Source organism: Ogataea philodendri (genome assembly GCF_020536065.1).
Source record: "Ogataea philodendri strain CBS6075 chromosome Unknown scaffold14, whole genome shotgun sequence".
NCBI classification, from domain to species: domain Eukaryota; kingdom Fungi; phylum Ascomycota; class Pichiomycetes; order Pichiales; family Pichiaceae; genus Ogataea; species Ogataea philodendri.
In genome coordinates, this window is record NW_025764159.1 from 88,846 (window position 1) to 104,293 (window position 15,448).

Here is a 15,448-nt window from a genome sequence, read left to right on the forward strand (position 1 = left end):
TGTTGAGAAAATAAATAAAGACATATTACGTAATATGGATAGTCCTCAGCGTACAGCCTCTTTCTGGGCAGGATGAGTAGACGTGTGGATTAGGTCGGACACTTGCTGTCTTGGTAGAAGGTACTTCTCTTCAAACTGAGACTTTAATTCGCGTGATCGTTTTAGGAGAAGCTCCAACTTTTTGAAAAATTCCATCTCGTTGCTGACAACCGTGCAACCTTCTTCCTCCAGATCTGATGTCAGTTCGGGCATCGAGAAATACTTCTTGATTGACTCGTTGATCTTGGAGTAACTTTGGAGATACTTGTACTCGACCAAAGACAAATCGGTGATGATTTGCAAGTACTTTAATGCTAAGAAGTTGTTTGTGTCTTCATCCATCGAACGGGAATCCAAGTTGGCTGGCAGCTCAAGTTTTTCCTCTAGAGACATAGAGTCAACTCTAGTAGTCCCTTGTTTGGTGAAATCGTCTTCGCTGATCTGCATCGACGATAACGGTAAGTGGCTCAGTTCATGAACGTCATCCAAGGTTGGTTTATCGTCATCTGAACCATCGTCCATTTTCTCGGCACTATGAATAATGTCGTTCACGTTCTGCTCCGTATTCCTCGTAAGACAGTAATTTGGCACTTGCGCAACGTCCGCATTATGTGACAATTTTGCTGTCAACCGTTTATAATACTTGAGGTTTTTGATATATTCTCCTTTCTTCTTGTCCAGAGAGTTCTGTGACGGACAGTCGTTACAATCAGAGACTTGAAGGTCAGGGTGAACCACAAACAGTTGGACCATGATAATTATTATACAAAGACTTTATAGGAAATAAGCAGCTCTATATTCCCTTTATTTGTCAGTCTAGCTAGGCCTGGAAGCAATCGAGAGATTTCAGGGCGGGAATTACCGGCGAAGTTGTTGTATCGCCGTACTCTGTTGAATCGTACCACAGCAATATTCATTTTACCCAGCATGCAGCGCGATAATCGGGGAAAGCTAATTAATTGGTATCCCCGCATACATAGCTAATTTAGAAATTCTACCGAATTCTACCGATTCAATTACTTGAATTTTGTATGCAAAGCCACAGATCATTCTTCAGCTCCTCAATGAACTTGACGTTCAGGAAACTCAGTTCTGATGGAGCCCGTCCTGAAAACTCGTCTGCTTTCTCGGACATCGACATCTCACTGGATTCTTTTGATGTTCCTAACTCGCCGTACTTTCCAAGGTTGTTCACAAAGTTAAACAACAGTTTTAAGTTCCATAAGTCGTTTATGGTCTGTGGATTTGTGGCAAGTCGTTCCACCTCCAGTTTGAAGTCAATAATCGTAGATTGTGCTCGCTGCTCCTTATTGTTACTTCCCAATAAGTCCGATCTCTCAAAAGAGGACAGCTTCTTGAAAATTGATAAACTTTCAAGCTCCTTGATACATCCTTGTTCCTGCTCTTCATCTTCTTCTGTGTCTAACTGTCGCACAATTTCTGTAAAAGGTAGTCGCAAATCTTGATGCTCCCTCCTCCGATATACAAATATGTTCAGTTGGGCTTCGATAAATGACTCCAATGTACCTTCCTCTTCAAAGTCAAGAGTCACCGGGAAGTATTTCTTGTCAGGATCAACAACCCTTATTCTCGATATTGTACTTAATTCTGGGCTCAGGCACGGTGTTTGAAGGTTAAATATGGTACCCAACTCGGTCTCTATCTGGACTTCAACTTTGATAGGCTGTTTCGTATCAACATCTCGAACATTCAGACATCTGTTCTCCACAGCTAAAGCCCAAAAGTGCCTCAGAGCCTGCAGGTAGATTTCAGAACTCTCATTTCCGCTTGAATAAGTATTGGTTCCGTAAACAGGATAGATCGCTGTTAGCAGAGCTGCAATTCCAAGATTATCTTTTCTGAAAGCTTTTTGGCCTCCTCCCAAGAAGAGCATTCCCAGAGCGGTATTGATTGCCATGTAGTTTCCATAATTCATTGTATCATCCACAACTCCTTGTAGATAACGCAGATTTCGGAAAACATCCAAGTCACCACTGCCTGCTGTGACCAGCGACAACCCAAGAATCACAACATCTCTGATATTTTCCGCTCCTATTAAAGCAATTCGTTCGTCATATTTCTTTGCTTCCAGTGAACAAACTTTCATTAGCTTGTCAAAGTAGAAAGAGAGCGTTTCTTTGGCCTCTGGGTTTCCTGTTGAAGCATATTTTATAGCAATTGACAAGAGCACGCCTCCTAGGACATTCAAATAAGGAAGGAAATCGCTGTCCAGTTCATGAATCGTTTCAACAGTGTACATTTCAGTCATGCAAGGTGGTATCTGGCTTTCAACCCACTCCCTGCCTGTTTCGATTTGATCCCACAAAATTATGTTTGTACCAAGACATCTTAACATTAAGAAGTCTGGCCTGATGTAATCAAGAAGTTGCATGGTACGCGGAATAGCAAGTTTTTCAGCAATTTCCTGGTTCTCTGTCCTTAGGAACATCAAGGTGAGGGCCATAATTGCACCTCCACAGGATTTGTCAAACTCGTCTGCAGTTTGAATATCTCTCAATGAAACTGCCATTGAAAACAGCCTGTCTATAACATGGGTATCATTTGTGGCTTTCAGATTTTCTCCCTTACCAAGGTTAACATAGCCGAGCGCTATTCCACCGGCCAGTCTGTATCCTTCGCTAACAAACTCTTTCTCGGTGTAGACCAGGGTAGAGCTAATTTGAGATAGAAGGACTTCCGTCATCCTTCTATGCTGCGACTCCAGATACAACAATCCAACACCAATTAATCCAGCAGTCTGAACGGGCAATTGGACATTCAAGTTGGTTGACCCTGCTGGAAGAAGGGCAACCACGTGAACAGAGAGCACCTTGGTCAACTTGATATCCATCGAGCCTTTCAAACTAGCGGCCATACCCAGTAATAAACCCACACTCGTATAGTTGTGCTTTGGTCCGAGATAGTTATAGATGTGCCACTCTTCAAGCTTTTTTAAGTGACCATTTAGTCCCAGACCTAAAAGGAATCCAGCGTGTTGAGCATTTAAGACTGGCGGCCGATTGAAAACAATCCAGCTTCCATTTATTTGTGTTGAGTCTCTCGAAATGGTAAGGCCCGCTGACGCTCCATTATGGAAATATCCCCAGTCATACATGTCTTGGTCAAGCGAATCTTTCTCTAAACTGACGTTGATCATGTCAGGCAAGATAAGGGAGTTGAAGTTCATTTTGGGAATAGGAAATCTTTCAGTCATGAGAGGTTTTCTGCTGGATGCGAATACCGCTCCTCTTCCTAGTGGCATGGTTAAAGTTCGTAAAGCAACTTTCGACCCTAGTGCCCTCTGCTGGATCAGTTTCTCATGGTCATCAATTCCAGGTTCTGAATGCAAAGTGGCCGTTTGAACTCTTGAAGTTTGCAATAATTTTGTCAGTTCATAAAATCTCCTATCCTCAGAAAATATCAGTTTGGTAACCTGTAATCGGTCGGCTTCGGCTTGACCATCCCACGCGCTAATGGCCTCGTTATCGTTCACAAACTTCAAAATTTGGGTCATATCTTTCTGAGGGTGATCAGAAAAAGATTTCTTGAAACTCAAGGCATCCTTGGGGTTGGTTTCAGTAAACGATAGTAAATCCTTACGTCCGATTAACTCAAGCTCAGATTTGCCTGCATTCCATTGAAAAGCAGATTCTCCACAGTTGATTATTGCATTTTTGAGAGGAAGGTAAACGCCTGCTGGAAAAGTTTCAAGATCAGAACGGCTAATATTGTAATCGACCATCATATTTACCACGTCAGACGATTCAAACTCCGGTGACACTAATGCTTCGAACAGTCTCAGCACATAAAACGTTCGTGGGATTATGAGCTCGTCAATTGACTCATCTTCTTCTGAAATCTGAGAAAAGGTAATGTAAGGTGTGATTGTGTAGGCAAAAAGGCTTGCGAGCGATTCAAATAGATTTGGAGGAGTCATGAGAGGCTGCGCTGATAAAAATCGCACTTGACGATCGACATTATGAGAATCGATCTTGTAATATCTGAACCAAGCTTCGGACCAACCCATCCAAGATACGGTCTGGGCTAATAACAGTGATAGTTGACCCATTTTCTCCCCTGCCAAGACGTTGAGTCTCAACTCCTCTCTAACCAAATGCAAGGATAGCAATATTGAGGGAGCAAGCTCGGTGAGAATTTGAGCACCTCCTGAATGAGAACTAGTTGAAAGTTTCTCGATATTCGTTTTTGCGAGCTTGACATATGGTAGCAAGGAGCATATTTCATTCTTGGATATTATAGCTTCATCGATTGTGAAATCCTCCGGAATGATGAGTGAAAGCAATGTGACGACGAACGTTTTCCAGTTGTTATTATGAGGTATATCCAATGAGCAATTGGAACACCATTGTAGCCAAAAGAATTCATACGTATATGAATTTGCAAGATATTTGAGAATTTGAATAAGCGTCGTTATTAGTTTATCTTCTGGCTCCAGGGTCAAATTAAGTGTATAATGCTTATTGTCAATGCAGTGAACGGAAAGCGTAGACCCGAAACTATCGTCAAGGCGCTTGATAGGGGGTAGTTGAGATGACAGATCGATTCTCGAAGATAAAGTCCCAAGAAATGGGTTCACAAGCACGACATGTGAGTTATCATAGAGCATAACGATATAGCCTGGGTGTTCCGCAGTGGTACTGAATGGGACGGCATCCAGTGCTTGTAGGGAATATGTGAGTTTGAACGATGGCAAGCTCACTGAATTGCCTGGGTTGTCGAAGATGATAAATTCTATGCTTTTGTCTTTTGAGTTGCAAACCACGATAGCTTCTTGATCATTGTATGCAATGTTAAAGATCTTCAGATACCTAAGATCATCTTCAAACTCTATCGAGCTAAGCTTCGTGAAAATTACGTCCTTCCTCAATTTTGCGGTTTCGAATTGATGATGCCCGGGGGAGAGATAAAAGCTGCTGTTGTCGTTATGAAGTTCGCTTCCAGAAGCCATTCTATCATATGACATAACATCAGACGTGGAACGAAACTGTTTAGCTTCCATAACCGGATCCTCCAGATTCTTGGAACCACTCGGAGTAGCATTAGATGTGCCATTCTTGTTCACTCCGGAGGAGTTATTTGCAGTGGACGCATTACTCTGGCTCCTGTGGGACGATTTCCTGCTTGTTCGCTTTGGTAGGTTGTGATAAGAATAAGAGCTGACCCTTGAACTTTTGCTTCTATTCAAGAATCTTGTGTGGTATATTGTGATGGTCTTCTCAATCGGATTATATGTCGTTGCAATTGAGTGCAATGATGTTGAAGGGAATGAAACCAATTCTTCTTTTGTGCTGAAGGAAGTTGTTGAAGATGAGACAATTGATCCCAGTTCACCCAATGAATCTAACAACGTAAGGAAGTTGCTTTCATTTGCTCCTATTGTGCTCGAGGTCGCCGAGATGGGTGGGAGTCCGGCAGAGTATAAGGTTGGGGACTGGACATTTTGTGTGGTATTGTTCGGATGTAACATTGGACCTTCGAACTCTTTTCCGATGACTAGACCATTCTCAAAGCTGAATGCCCCCCTGATGTGGAACGGAAAACTAACAATTTGAGAGCGCCCACCTTTTTCATACACACAAATCTGTTCTTTGAGGACAACTACCAAAACCTTCTCCTTTTTCAAGCCTCCCTGATCTCCATTCAGACTGGTGAAGAAGCAATTAATGATTTGTGAGTCAAATTTGAGATTTCGAGTGACTAACCCACCCTTGACCAGTAATATTGTATTGTTTCCAGCAAGAAGACTTTCACTATCCCCAGTCAGATAGACTTTATAATCAGTAAAATCTCTGATCAATGAGGCCTCACTGAAATCTGAATGTAAGTTTAAAGTGAGAACATGACGAGAGTCGAGGTCCAAATCGGATCCAACCAAGGTGGCCATGAATTATTGTTTACTATTGAATATTTTTGATCTGACCCAAAAGATGCGCGTTTGAAATTTTTACCCGGAATGAGATCAAAACACCAATAAATTTACCAAAAGTTAACTACAGTTGAATTTACAATGTCTTTTTTGAACACCATAAAGTAAGTAATACGATGCTTTTTTGCTGTATTCTAACTCCTCAGGGGCTTCACTAGGAGTTCAAAAAAGAAAAATCAGAATAAACTTGGCAACAACTATGGTGAGCTGTACCTTAACAACGATTCTTCCACTTCGCTCAACTACAATCAAAATACCCAGGGATCAATTTATTCGAACAATAACGGTTCTTCTTTGTCCTTAAGAAGGACGCATTCTCCATCCAAACAATCTATTAGATCGTTCAAGTCATCAAACACAAATCGTCAACAACAGAATAAACAACAGCAACAGCAGCAACAGTCTTCAAAACCACCTCTCTTTATATGTGAACCGTTCGTTAAAATCGCTTTGGTGAAAGGATCCTATAAAACCATTGTTCAACAACCAAAGTACGTTGATTATCACGAATGGCTGGCCCTGAATACTTTTGAGTTGTTCAACCATTTGAATAAATTCTACGGTGTTATTGCCGAATATGTTACCCCTGATAGATATCCTATAATGACAGCCGATCCAAAGACTGAATACGTTTGGTTATTGCCTAATAACAAAGCTGTATCTTTACCAGCGGGCCAATATATCGATCATGCCCTGACATGGATCAGCAACAAAATCAATGATCAGACCATATTTCCAACCAAATCGGGAATGGCATTCCCACCTTCATTTTTGCGCGAAATCAAAGGTATCTATATCCAGATGTTTAGAATCATTGCGCACATATTCCATAATCATTTTGAAAAGTTTGTCCACTTGTCTTTGGAAGCTCATTGGAATTCTTATTTTGCGCATTTTATTTCATTTGTCACAGAATTCGATTTGATCGCCAAGAACGAACTTGAGCCTCTCAGTATGCTCATCGAGAACTTGGAAGCACAAGGGAAAATAATTCCAGTTGGGAAAGATTCATGAAAAGTAGGTTTAATGGGTGTCTCTACATTTTTTGTTAAGTCAAATAAACATTTGTTTCCTTAGCGATATATATACAAGGCGAACAATCAAGAAAAAAAGTATAAACTATCTCTAACCATGCCCACGTCAAAATCACCTCTTGGTGGGACTGGTGGCAAGTCAAATGGAACTAAAATTGTAGTTCCTTTATTAACTTCATCTCTTGGACTTGGCTTGAATTGTAGCTCTTCAGCAATTGTAACGGGTGTGACCATCTCTTTTCCCTGTTTGACTTCTTCTGGATCCTTGGACTTGAGCAAAATCTGTCTTTGTCTCTCTGTCATTGCTTCGTCGATCAAGGTCGGAGATCTTTTAAGGGTTTTTGACAAAAGGTAGCGGAAATGCTTATAAGCTAGACCCATTTCAGTTCCTTGATCAATTTCATAAACCATTAGAGTGTCTCCATATCTCATTCTGAGCTCTGCATCCAATTTCTCAACCAAATTGTTGGTGTGCAAATGAACAAATTGATCTCTCAGCACCTTGTTCATGACAGAAACATCGGAGGCATGAGTCCAGTAAGAGTCGTGCACAGAAGAGAATGTAAGGCCAGCTTCAGAGCACTTGTTTGCAGAAAGGATCATATGAGTTGCATCCAATGAGTGGATGAAGTTGGGTGGGAATCCGCTAGCTTGCTTGCGTCCGTCAACCCGTTTCGGTTGGTATGGATCAACAATTGTAATAGTCTGCAAAGCAGTTTCAACTGGTTTTCCCTTATACTCTCTGTATGGCTGAACAACAGGTAATCCCAACGGAGTGGTCCAAATAACAGAACACATGTAATCGGTGTCATCCATAATCTCAACGTCTGTCCGGATAGATTTGCTGACCCTCTTTGCAGCGATGATCAACCAGTCTTGGATGGCATGAGCATTATCGAACAATTCTCTGATGGCTTTGAAAACCTTTTGAGTGAGATACTTGGATGCGGGTAAGATTTGGAGATCGTTCATTTCAATCTCCTTCAATCTCTTGGTGATCTGAGCACGAGCACCGACATAAGTAACACCGTAGACACTGGTCATGACTGTTTGTTTCACGAGCTTTCTGCTAATGACATCCTTGACAATTTCTGCGTCACTCACACCATCACGCACATCTTCATCAACAGATCGTTGAACAAGATGAGCAACATGGGTATAAACGTCAGATGGCTTATCACCTGGCACCAGGTTAACTTGTTTAGCGCCCTCCATATCACCACCAAGCGCAGCATAGTGTTGAAGACCATTGCAAGTTCCGTCCTGATGGACTGGCTGATGCGAAACGAATTTCGTTGGATCTTCCAGTTGATAAGCCCTCTCCAATTCTATTGCCGAAGCCAAAAATTGCCATGGTTTATCTGCTTCAACCCACAATCTAGAACCGTTCCATGGATCACGAGCAGAATCAAAAATCTTCTCCATATTGTCATCAACATACTTGACTCTCTCATCCAAAGGAAGTTTGTCAAAACCAAGAAGGTTACAGACATGAATCTTGAGCCATCTTAATCCTTCTTCTCCAAGCTCCTTGCCCTTCCAGAACTTCAGCAAACCTCTTGAAAGATCATTGCCTAAGTGGTTGAAGTATGGTGGCATAGGGTATGCTCTTCCTCTGAAATCCAACGAATGAGGGAAAAAGATACGCTCACCCACGTATGCCCTGGCGATCTCTAACTTATAGTTAGTGTCGCATCTCATGGACCGGTTTTTGGAGTATTCTCTGCAAAGCTGTTGGCATAATTTCTTGTGTTTGAAAAATGCCTCAAGGGTGCAATCTCCAGACGGAGGAGGTGGAAGCTCCAAAGTCTCTTGGAACTTTGGAATCTCCAAGAATTCTTCTCCTGTATTCCAAGCTTCAATCATCACTTTGAGAACATCCTTATTGACGGTCCACGCTGTGAAACCCAAATTGTTCAAAGCTTGTAAAACGTTGTCGATCTTTCCATGTGATGCTGCCGTCTTTGCGTAGGCTGCTTGCTCTGGAGAATTCTTGGCCTTGAGAACTGGAGATCTCTTGAGGAAGTAGCCTCCATCATCATGGGTGGTCCATGGACGTGGTTTAGCAATCATTGGCATAAAATGAGGTTGCAACGTGTTATCCACCCTTTCAGTTCCAAGTTTCGAAGCAAAATTAGTGTTCAGTTTGATAACACCGATCTTGCTTCCATTTTGATAATCGTACGTGTGATAGAATGCTGGTGCTAATGCTGTTTTCTTCTCTCCAGAAACTGGGTCTGTTCCCTCAACGTCGACTTTCGCAACCTGCAACAAGAGCGAGAGCATGACGGATCCAACTCTGCATCTACTATCGGAGTCCCAGCTTGTTGCACTGACGCACTCGCCGGCAGCAGATTCTGCTTTCAGTTCGGCTTCTTCGATCAGTTTAGAAGCTCTTGTTCCTCTCAGATATTTCTTGAACTCGGTGGTCTTTCTGATAGCTCTGAAATTCTTATGGACATCAATGTCGGCGGCCAACAATCTTTCTGCTTTGAACTCAAGCTCTAAGGCGCGTCCAATGGACATGACAACTTTCGAGACTGGGGCTCCACGAGCGAGGTCAGAGGAAATGCAAGTCTTTAGAACTTCCAAGATGGTAGTGATTGAAGACTTCGATGGATCTATTAGCGACAAATATGGACCGTACTTCAGCTTCTGAGTGTATCTTTCGTGGTCAAAAGCCGAAGCGTTCTTGAGCTTACCTTTAGTCTCCAATTTTCTTGCGACCCAATATTCGTCGATCTCTTTTGCGACCAATGGCTCTATACTCTTGAGCCAATCATGAAGGTAAGATCCGACAGAAGATGGCATACTCTTGTCCTTTATTTTTTCGAACTCGTGCTCCCATTTCAGCCTGGCAGATTCGATGCTTGTGGATTCTAAAAATTTCTGGCGATCTTCGGAGACCATATCCAACACCATATCGAACTTTTCGTGCTGGTCGGCCGGTAAACTGGACTTCATCTCGAAGAAATCCGGTTTTAACTCGCTGTTTTCATAATAATCATAATCTATGTCTAGCTTCTCTTGTTTTGCCAAAGAAAAAAACTTGTCCAAAAACTTTCCCTCTCCATTGTAGTTGTTGACTAGTCCAAGTAAAGTGTGTCTGATTGCCTTCAAATTGAACGATGAGACGGGCATCAGTTCGTCCATCTCGTTGACCACAGATTCGGACTGCCCAGAGGCAGATTTTTCAATAGTTGAGTCTGGTACTTGAGAGACTTCCAACGGTTTTTCGCGAACACCGTCCAAAGATTCCGGGACCTCCATACCTTCAAGCGATGTTTGCTGATCATTTTGTCCAACAAACAGCTTGAAGAACTCCTTGTATTCCTTTGGTAGTTCGTTCACAAGCGATGGATCAGCGTTAACCAGTGTACGTATATTGTCAGCACCGATTATATCAACGTACCGAAAAATATCTGCTTTCTTCTGCTGAGGGCGTGCAACGCTGTAAGTATCAATATCGGAGAGTATATCGGTAATAGGAGAGTTTTTCTCCAATTTGAGCCGGATAATCCAAGCGACAATTCTCGGTTGGCTCCTAAATGAAGGGTTAACAGCTGAAAACGTCTTCAGCCAATCTTTGATCTCGGTGATCGACACTCCATCTTTGCGCCCCCATGTAGATAAAAACTCGCAGACTCCATCATAAAAGTATTTGGTAGGCTTTGACTTGTCTTGAGCAGACTTCACAGAGGCGATACTTTGCAAAATCATATCTGCCCTTTCAAAATCTTTGGAGAAAAGACAAGCTTCAAAAAGACTCCATGATCTGATAATGTTACTCGAGCTAGGAGTAAGAATGTTGTCAACCGAGGATGAAAGAAGGATCTCTTCTAAATCGGAGTACTTAATATGATTGAATTTGTTTGAACCTAGAATAGCGGCAGTCTGATGAGCGCTTTTATCGTAGGTTTGACCAGAAAACAAAGTTGCCTTCCGGGATTTGGTGGCGCCCACAAACCGTTTAGCTCTTGCAGCAGACAATGCCAGTTGCTTTGCGTGTCGGCGAGTAGAGAAAAAGTTCATCATTTCCGCTTCAATCAGATGATTTATGCCAACAATTTAACTACCTGAGCAGAAGACTCTAATTCTGAATTACTTTTTAAAGGTGAAAAAATTCGGTTCAAAGAAAAATTTTCTTGAGCCGCACAGATATATAAATAATAACCACACATTTGGGATAGATTAAACTGATCTGCTTTATCAACCATATATTACCTTTTGACTAAAACTTGAGTGTACATTTTAATCACAGGGGGTAGCTATGTTGTTTTCTGGCATATCACAGATGATCATCATCAATTGTAAGCAAATTCATTGGCTCTTTGGACGAGTTGGGATCCAAGTAGTATGCTGAGTGCCACAAAGCCATTCGAGAGATGATTCCAGCAAAGATAAAACAGCTATCCTCTTTTTCATCCTGAGCATCCTCCGTCAGAAAGGATACAAAGGGCCAAGAATGCACTGCACTTTTCACTTTCCATCTTTTTGTAGCACCAGCCATTGCAAGAATATTTCCGAACTCTTCAATTTCGTTGTTGAGAAGTTCCTCTGCTCCCCACGTTAGAATGATTCCCTTTTCAGGAAACGACTGCTCCCATTTATTCGAATTGTTACAGAAACCTGGGCTATGAAGAGCCTCCAGATCTGGCAAGTTGGGAGGAATGTAGTTCTGAGAAATCCTGTTAATGAAGCTCGAGGTCAAAAAATCTGGACATTGATCCTCTGAAGGCCTTTCTGTGACACCACGAAACTTCAAAATAGGTGATATGATGATAGCTCCAAAAGGCGGTGGTATATGATTTTCAGTTATTGAGCTGATTGTGGCATTTTTCTGCTCTAGATTCTCGTCTGATTCTTCTTCAGGCTTCGTGAAAATTGAGCTATCTGGAGCAGATCTGAAGATCAAAAAACTTAATGCTAAACTTGCACCAGCGGAGTCTCCTGCTATAAAACATTTTGCCTTTGGGTATGAGTCAGTAATATATTTCCAGCCGTGTAGTAAAGTAAGCAGCTGATCAGGAAACTCGGCCTTTGAGGGGGACTTCATTTGTGCAATCAAAATCACTGGATTTTTAAACCCCTGGAGAAGAAGCAAGGAGTGCAATGTAGTTAGATACTCCGTGTAAAAATGAGGGCTATTTGCCAGAATTGCAAGATTTGGGATGTAGTATATTGCTAGATCTGGCTCCAAAACGGTTTTGTCCGAACATTCAGCTTTCTTGATCAAAACACCTTTTACGTCGTCTTTCTTTAATTCTTCGTAAGTGCTTAGCTCAATACCATTCCATGCTTGAAATATTGACCTATAGTCGTAGAACCTTTTCCAAACTGCATTTGCTGCAAACGAATATCCTGGTGCTGCCTCGTTCGTCACCTCTGGAACTAATTGTTTGAGTAATCGTAGCAGGACAAATTGATGTAGGGTTCCTTGTCGATGAACCTTGTTCTTATTGTTCAATGGCTCTACAAAACCATAGACAAATATCTCCGTGATCAAATTAGAAACTGAAAGATTAGTAAAGGAGGCAAACCATGGATCAACTCACAAAATCCCCAATTGTCAACCCAAAAACTGATGTTTTGGCCAATTGAGTAGTTAGAAAACATGTAGACAAATGCAATCACTGAAAAGACAATTATGTCTGATAATGTATACTCTCTCATGATGCTAGTGTTTTATTTCAGAGAATCAACTGAAAAATGACAAGATACAAGATACTTATAAGTGGCGCTTGAACAAGAAAAAATGTCCCCTTTTTTGACGGGATACACAGCCCACAATATAAATAAATGTAAACTATATATATCTCTTACAAGGTTGCGAGAACTTTGCTGAGCACATCGATGAAAATCTGGGCATGCTTCTTTTCGAAAACTAAAGTAGGTCTTAATCTGACACCGACTTCAGCACAAGCACCAATGTTAATACCAGAAATACGCATCTTGTTCAAAAATTCGGTTCTCTTCTCTGGCGAAGGCATGTCAAATGCAACAAAACAAGCTTTGCCTTTTCCTCTCAAGTTCTGCAGATAAACTGGGTATTCCTTTTGTAATTCTTCAAGCTTTCCAAACAAGAATTCACCCGTCTTTGAAATAGAGGTCAACAGATCTTTTTCTTGGATTTCCTTACAAATGGCAGCGGCGAGCATTATCAATTTCTCGTCTCCGCACCAAGTGTTGAATTGTCTGTATGGCTGGTTTGGAATCAATTCTTTGTCATGGAAAAAGTAACCGGCAGACTGCATCTTCTTAGAGAAGGTAACAAGATCTGGAGGTGGAGTGATGTTGTATCTTTCATGCTCCCACATTATTCCGGTACCGCCACAACCAGTTTGGACTTCATCAATGATCAATTTAGCGCCATACTTCAAGGTAATGTCTCTGAGACCCTGGAAGAACGTGGCAGAAGCATGGTTATCACCTCCCTCGGACTGTATAGGCTCGACGATAACACAGGCTATAGGGCAGTGCCAAGTCTTGAAGTAGTTCTCAACAATAGCCAGACATCTCTCGTCTTCCTTTGCATTATACTCTTTGTTGTCGACTTCTGGATACTTGTAGGATGGGAATTCAGCTTTTGGCCATTTGAATGATGGCATATCCATCTTGTGGATTGGTTTGGATCTTGTGACAGAGCCGGATGCAAACAGTCTTCCGTGGAAAGCCCTTGCGAATGAAAGAACAGCGAGTTCTGGATTACCTGGAGCCTGGTTTTCCATACAGGAAGCTTCTTCTTCGGAGCTGAATTGCTTATCAAAACCTCTCTTTTTGGATTGATAGTTGAAGAACACAGCCTTGAAAGCAAGCTCGTTAGCATCAGCACCGGAAAGCCCGTTCCAAACATATTTTTGGCCCTTAGGAGCGTACTTCAACAGACTTCTTTGAACCTTCTCATACTCAACACCCGTAAAGTTACCCAGAGCAGCTCTGTTGACAATGGCAGAGACCATTTCGTCAGACTTTGCAACTTTTATCAATTCAGGGTTGTTATATCCCAAAGGAATAGAAGCGATTTGAGCGTAACAATCGAGCAGAGTGTTTCCGTCAGCATCGACAATGTAATTACCGTACGACTTTTGGTAGTCTGCAAGGAAGTACACGCATCTAGCATCAAACACTTCGCCAAGAGACTGAATTCCTTTCTTGCCTTTTGGACCCGGAATAGAATCGGTGACCACTTTTGGGCCAGTAGGTTCTTGTGGAAAATGTTGTTCTGTGTAGGACATTGCGAATAATTCTAAAGTAATGATCCGGGAATCTAAAATCAGCTTTATATACAAATCTCTATGCGACCCGAGATTCTAAGCGGCAAAAAATAATTAGGAAACTTTATGCGGTCTGGTTACCGCTAAAGCTTCGAATAATAGATGCAGAATAAACTTTATCCGTTCGAAAAATGAATTGAATCGGGTTATGCGACAAACCCGTATGCTCAGGGACACACCTCGTACTCTTTCCATGCGTCTATATCGTAACTCTTCTTATACAGATACCGTCTGTCCACACCTCCGGTGAGTTCAACTAGATCCACTGCTTTCACGAACAAGCAGACGACCACGAAGTTCTCCTGACCCGATGAAGTACCATCGACACCTCTATTAATTGAATCAAGGAGTTTGTATTTTTCTTCGGTAACCTGAGTTCCGGGTGCGGGCCTTTTGAAGGACCTCTTCAAACTTCGCGAAAGCGCATTCCAACACCTTTGTCTTTCGGCTTTCCATTCGGCTTCCGTGGGAGGAATAGTTGGTTTATTGAGATCGGCAAGAGAGGTCGAACTGTAGTTCATAGCCTGGGATTGAGAGGGGGATAAAACTCGGTATGTGATAGGTTCAGTGGCACCAACTTCATCTATCCTACTTGAGTAGAAATCAGGCTCTTGTTCCACAACGAGGCCATCTTCTTTATTTCCATTTTCTTGATTGACGTTTTGTTCTTGAAGTTTCATAGCCAACTTGGCTTTGTTGAAACTTATAATCGGGTATTGATCGTCTGTGATCACTCTTGCAGCTCCACTGAACCTGAATTGCTTGTGAAGCTTATGAAAATAGAAGCATGCTTCGAAATTGGCATTCGCTATCAGGTCCTTATACTTGGAAGATCTCTTATCACAAGTGAATAGTAAAATGTTGGTTTTTGCGTCATCAAATAAGAAGCCTCTGTAAACACAAGTTCTAGTATGTGGCAATCCGTTTCGATCCACATTAGCCAAAGAAAATGTTACGAATGGTTCACTCTCAAGTTCCGCCGCTACAGCACTTGAAAATTCGGAGTTCCAAGGAGCAAGCGAAGCAAACATGACTGAAATTAATGATCTGAAGATATTCCGTCGTAAGTACTCTTATTTTTTTTTTCTTGGTCTACTGAATTTTTCGGATTCATCGTCTAAATTCAAATCGAAACCCGTACTTACACAGCCAGC

The 15,448-nt window shown here is 41.9% G+C and overlaps 13 protein-coding genes across 13 annotated transcripts; 7 read left to right on the top strand and 6 right to left on the bottom strand.

Annotated features, from left to right (window-relative positions):
- Positions 1-45: 45 nt before the first annotated feature.
- OGAPHI_006387 (uncharacterized protein) lies at positions 46-792 on the bottom strand (the record flags this gene model as incomplete). The annotated part of the gene is made up of 1 exon (XM_046207668.1): positions 46-792. The coding sequence occupies one exon, from the start codon at positions 790-792 to the stop codon at positions 46-48; it is 747 nt and encodes a 248-aa protein (XP_046058652.1).
- Positions 793-1,051: 259 nt separating this feature from the next.
- OGAPHI_006388 (uncharacterized protein) lies at positions 1,052-5,944 on the bottom strand (the record flags this gene model as incomplete). The annotated part of the gene is made up of 1 exon (XM_046207670.1): positions 1,052-5,944. One exon carries the CDS (start codon positions 5,942-5,944, stop codon positions 1,052-1,054), a length of 4,893 nt encoding a protein of 1,630 aa, XP_046058653.1.
- Positions 1,071-1,505, top strand: OGAPHI_006389 (uncharacterized protein; the record flags this gene model as incomplete). The annotated part of the gene is made up of 1 exon (XM_046207671.1): positions 1,071-1,505. One exon carries the CDS (start codon positions 1,071-1,073, stop codon positions 1,503-1,505), a length of 435 nt encoding a protein of 144 aa, XP_046058654.1.
- On the top strand, positions 3,105-3,401 carry OGAPHI_006390 (uncharacterized protein; the record flags this gene model as incomplete). The annotated part of the gene is made up of 1 exon (XM_046207672.1): positions 3,105-3,401. One exon carries the CDS (start codon positions 3,105-3,107, stop codon positions 3,399-3,401), a length of 297 nt encoding a protein of 98 aa, XP_046058655.1.
- On the top strand, positions 5,268-7,000 carry OGAPHI_006391 (uncharacterized protein; the record flags this gene model as incomplete). Its single annotated transcript, XM_046207673.1, has 2 exons — positions 5,268-5,476; positions 6,133-7,000. The coding sequence occupies 2 exons, from the start codon at positions 5,268-5,270 to the stop codon at positions 6,998-7,000; spliced, it is 1,077 nt and encodes a 358-aa protein (XP_046058656.1).
- Positions 7,001-7,086: 86 nt separating this feature from the next.
- On the bottom strand, positions 7,087-11,055 carry OGAPHI_006392 (uncharacterized protein; the record flags this gene model as incomplete). Its single annotated transcript, XM_046207674.1, has 1 exon — positions 7,087-11,055. The coding sequence occupies one exon, from the start codon at positions 11,053-11,055 to the stop codon at positions 7,087-7,089; it is 3,969 nt and encodes a 1,322-aa protein (XP_046058657.1).
- OGAPHI_006393 (uncharacterized protein) lies at positions 7,906-8,532 on the top strand (the record flags this gene model as incomplete). The annotated part of the gene is made up of 2 exons (XM_046207675.1): positions 7,906-7,970; positions 8,031-8,532. 2 exons carry the CDS (start codon positions 7,906-7,908, stop codon positions 8,530-8,532), a joined length of 567 nt encoding a protein of 188 aa, XP_046058658.1.
- OGAPHI_006394 (uncharacterized protein) lies at positions 8,720-8,992 on the top strand (the record flags this gene model as incomplete). The annotated part of the gene is made up of 1 exon (XM_046207676.1): positions 8,720-8,992. The coding sequence occupies one exon, from the start codon at positions 8,720-8,722 to the stop codon at positions 8,990-8,992; it is 273 nt and encodes a 90-aa protein (XP_046058659.1).
- On the top strand, positions 9,305-9,679 carry OGAPHI_006395 (uncharacterized protein; the record flags this gene model as incomplete). The annotated part of the gene is made up of 1 exon (XM_046207677.1): positions 9,305-9,679. The coding sequence occupies one exon, from the start codon at positions 9,305-9,307 to the stop codon at positions 9,677-9,679; it is 375 nt and encodes a 124-aa protein (XP_046058660.1).
- A 253-nt stretch (positions 11,056-11,308) lies between the features above and the next one.
- OGAPHI_006396 (uncharacterized protein) lies at positions 11,309-12,636 on the bottom strand (the record flags this gene model as incomplete). The annotated part of the gene is made up of 2 exons (XM_046207678.1): positions 11,309-12,492; positions 12,561-12,636. The coding sequence occupies 2 exons, from the start codon at positions 12,634-12,636 to the stop codon at positions 11,309-11,311; spliced, it is 1,260 nt and encodes a 419-aa protein (XP_046058661.1).
- A 203-nt stretch (positions 12,637-12,839) lies between these two features.
- On the bottom strand, positions 12,840-14,255 carry OGAPHI_006397 (uncharacterized protein; the record flags this gene model as incomplete). Its single annotated transcript, XM_046207679.1, has 1 exon — positions 12,840-14,255. One exon carries the CDS (start codon positions 14,253-14,255, stop codon positions 12,840-12,842), a length of 1,416 nt encoding a protein of 471 aa, XP_046058662.1.
- Positions 13,248-13,806, top strand: OGAPHI_006398 (uncharacterized protein; the record flags this gene model as incomplete). The annotated part of the gene is made up of 2 exons (XM_046207682.1): positions 13,248-13,511; positions 13,591-13,806. 2 exons carry the CDS (start codon positions 13,248-13,250, stop codon positions 13,804-13,806), a joined length of 480 nt encoding a protein of 159 aa, XP_046058663.1.
- Positions 14,256-14,461: 206 nt separating the features above from the next.
- OGAPHI_006399 (uncharacterized protein) lies at positions 14,462-15,325 on the bottom strand (the record flags this gene model as incomplete). The annotated part of the gene is made up of 1 exon (XM_046207683.1): positions 14,462-15,325. The coding sequence occupies one exon, from the start codon at positions 15,323-15,325 to the stop codon at positions 14,462-14,464; it is 864 nt and encodes a 287-aa protein (XP_046058664.1).
- Positions 15,326-15,448: the final 123 nt, after the last annotated feature.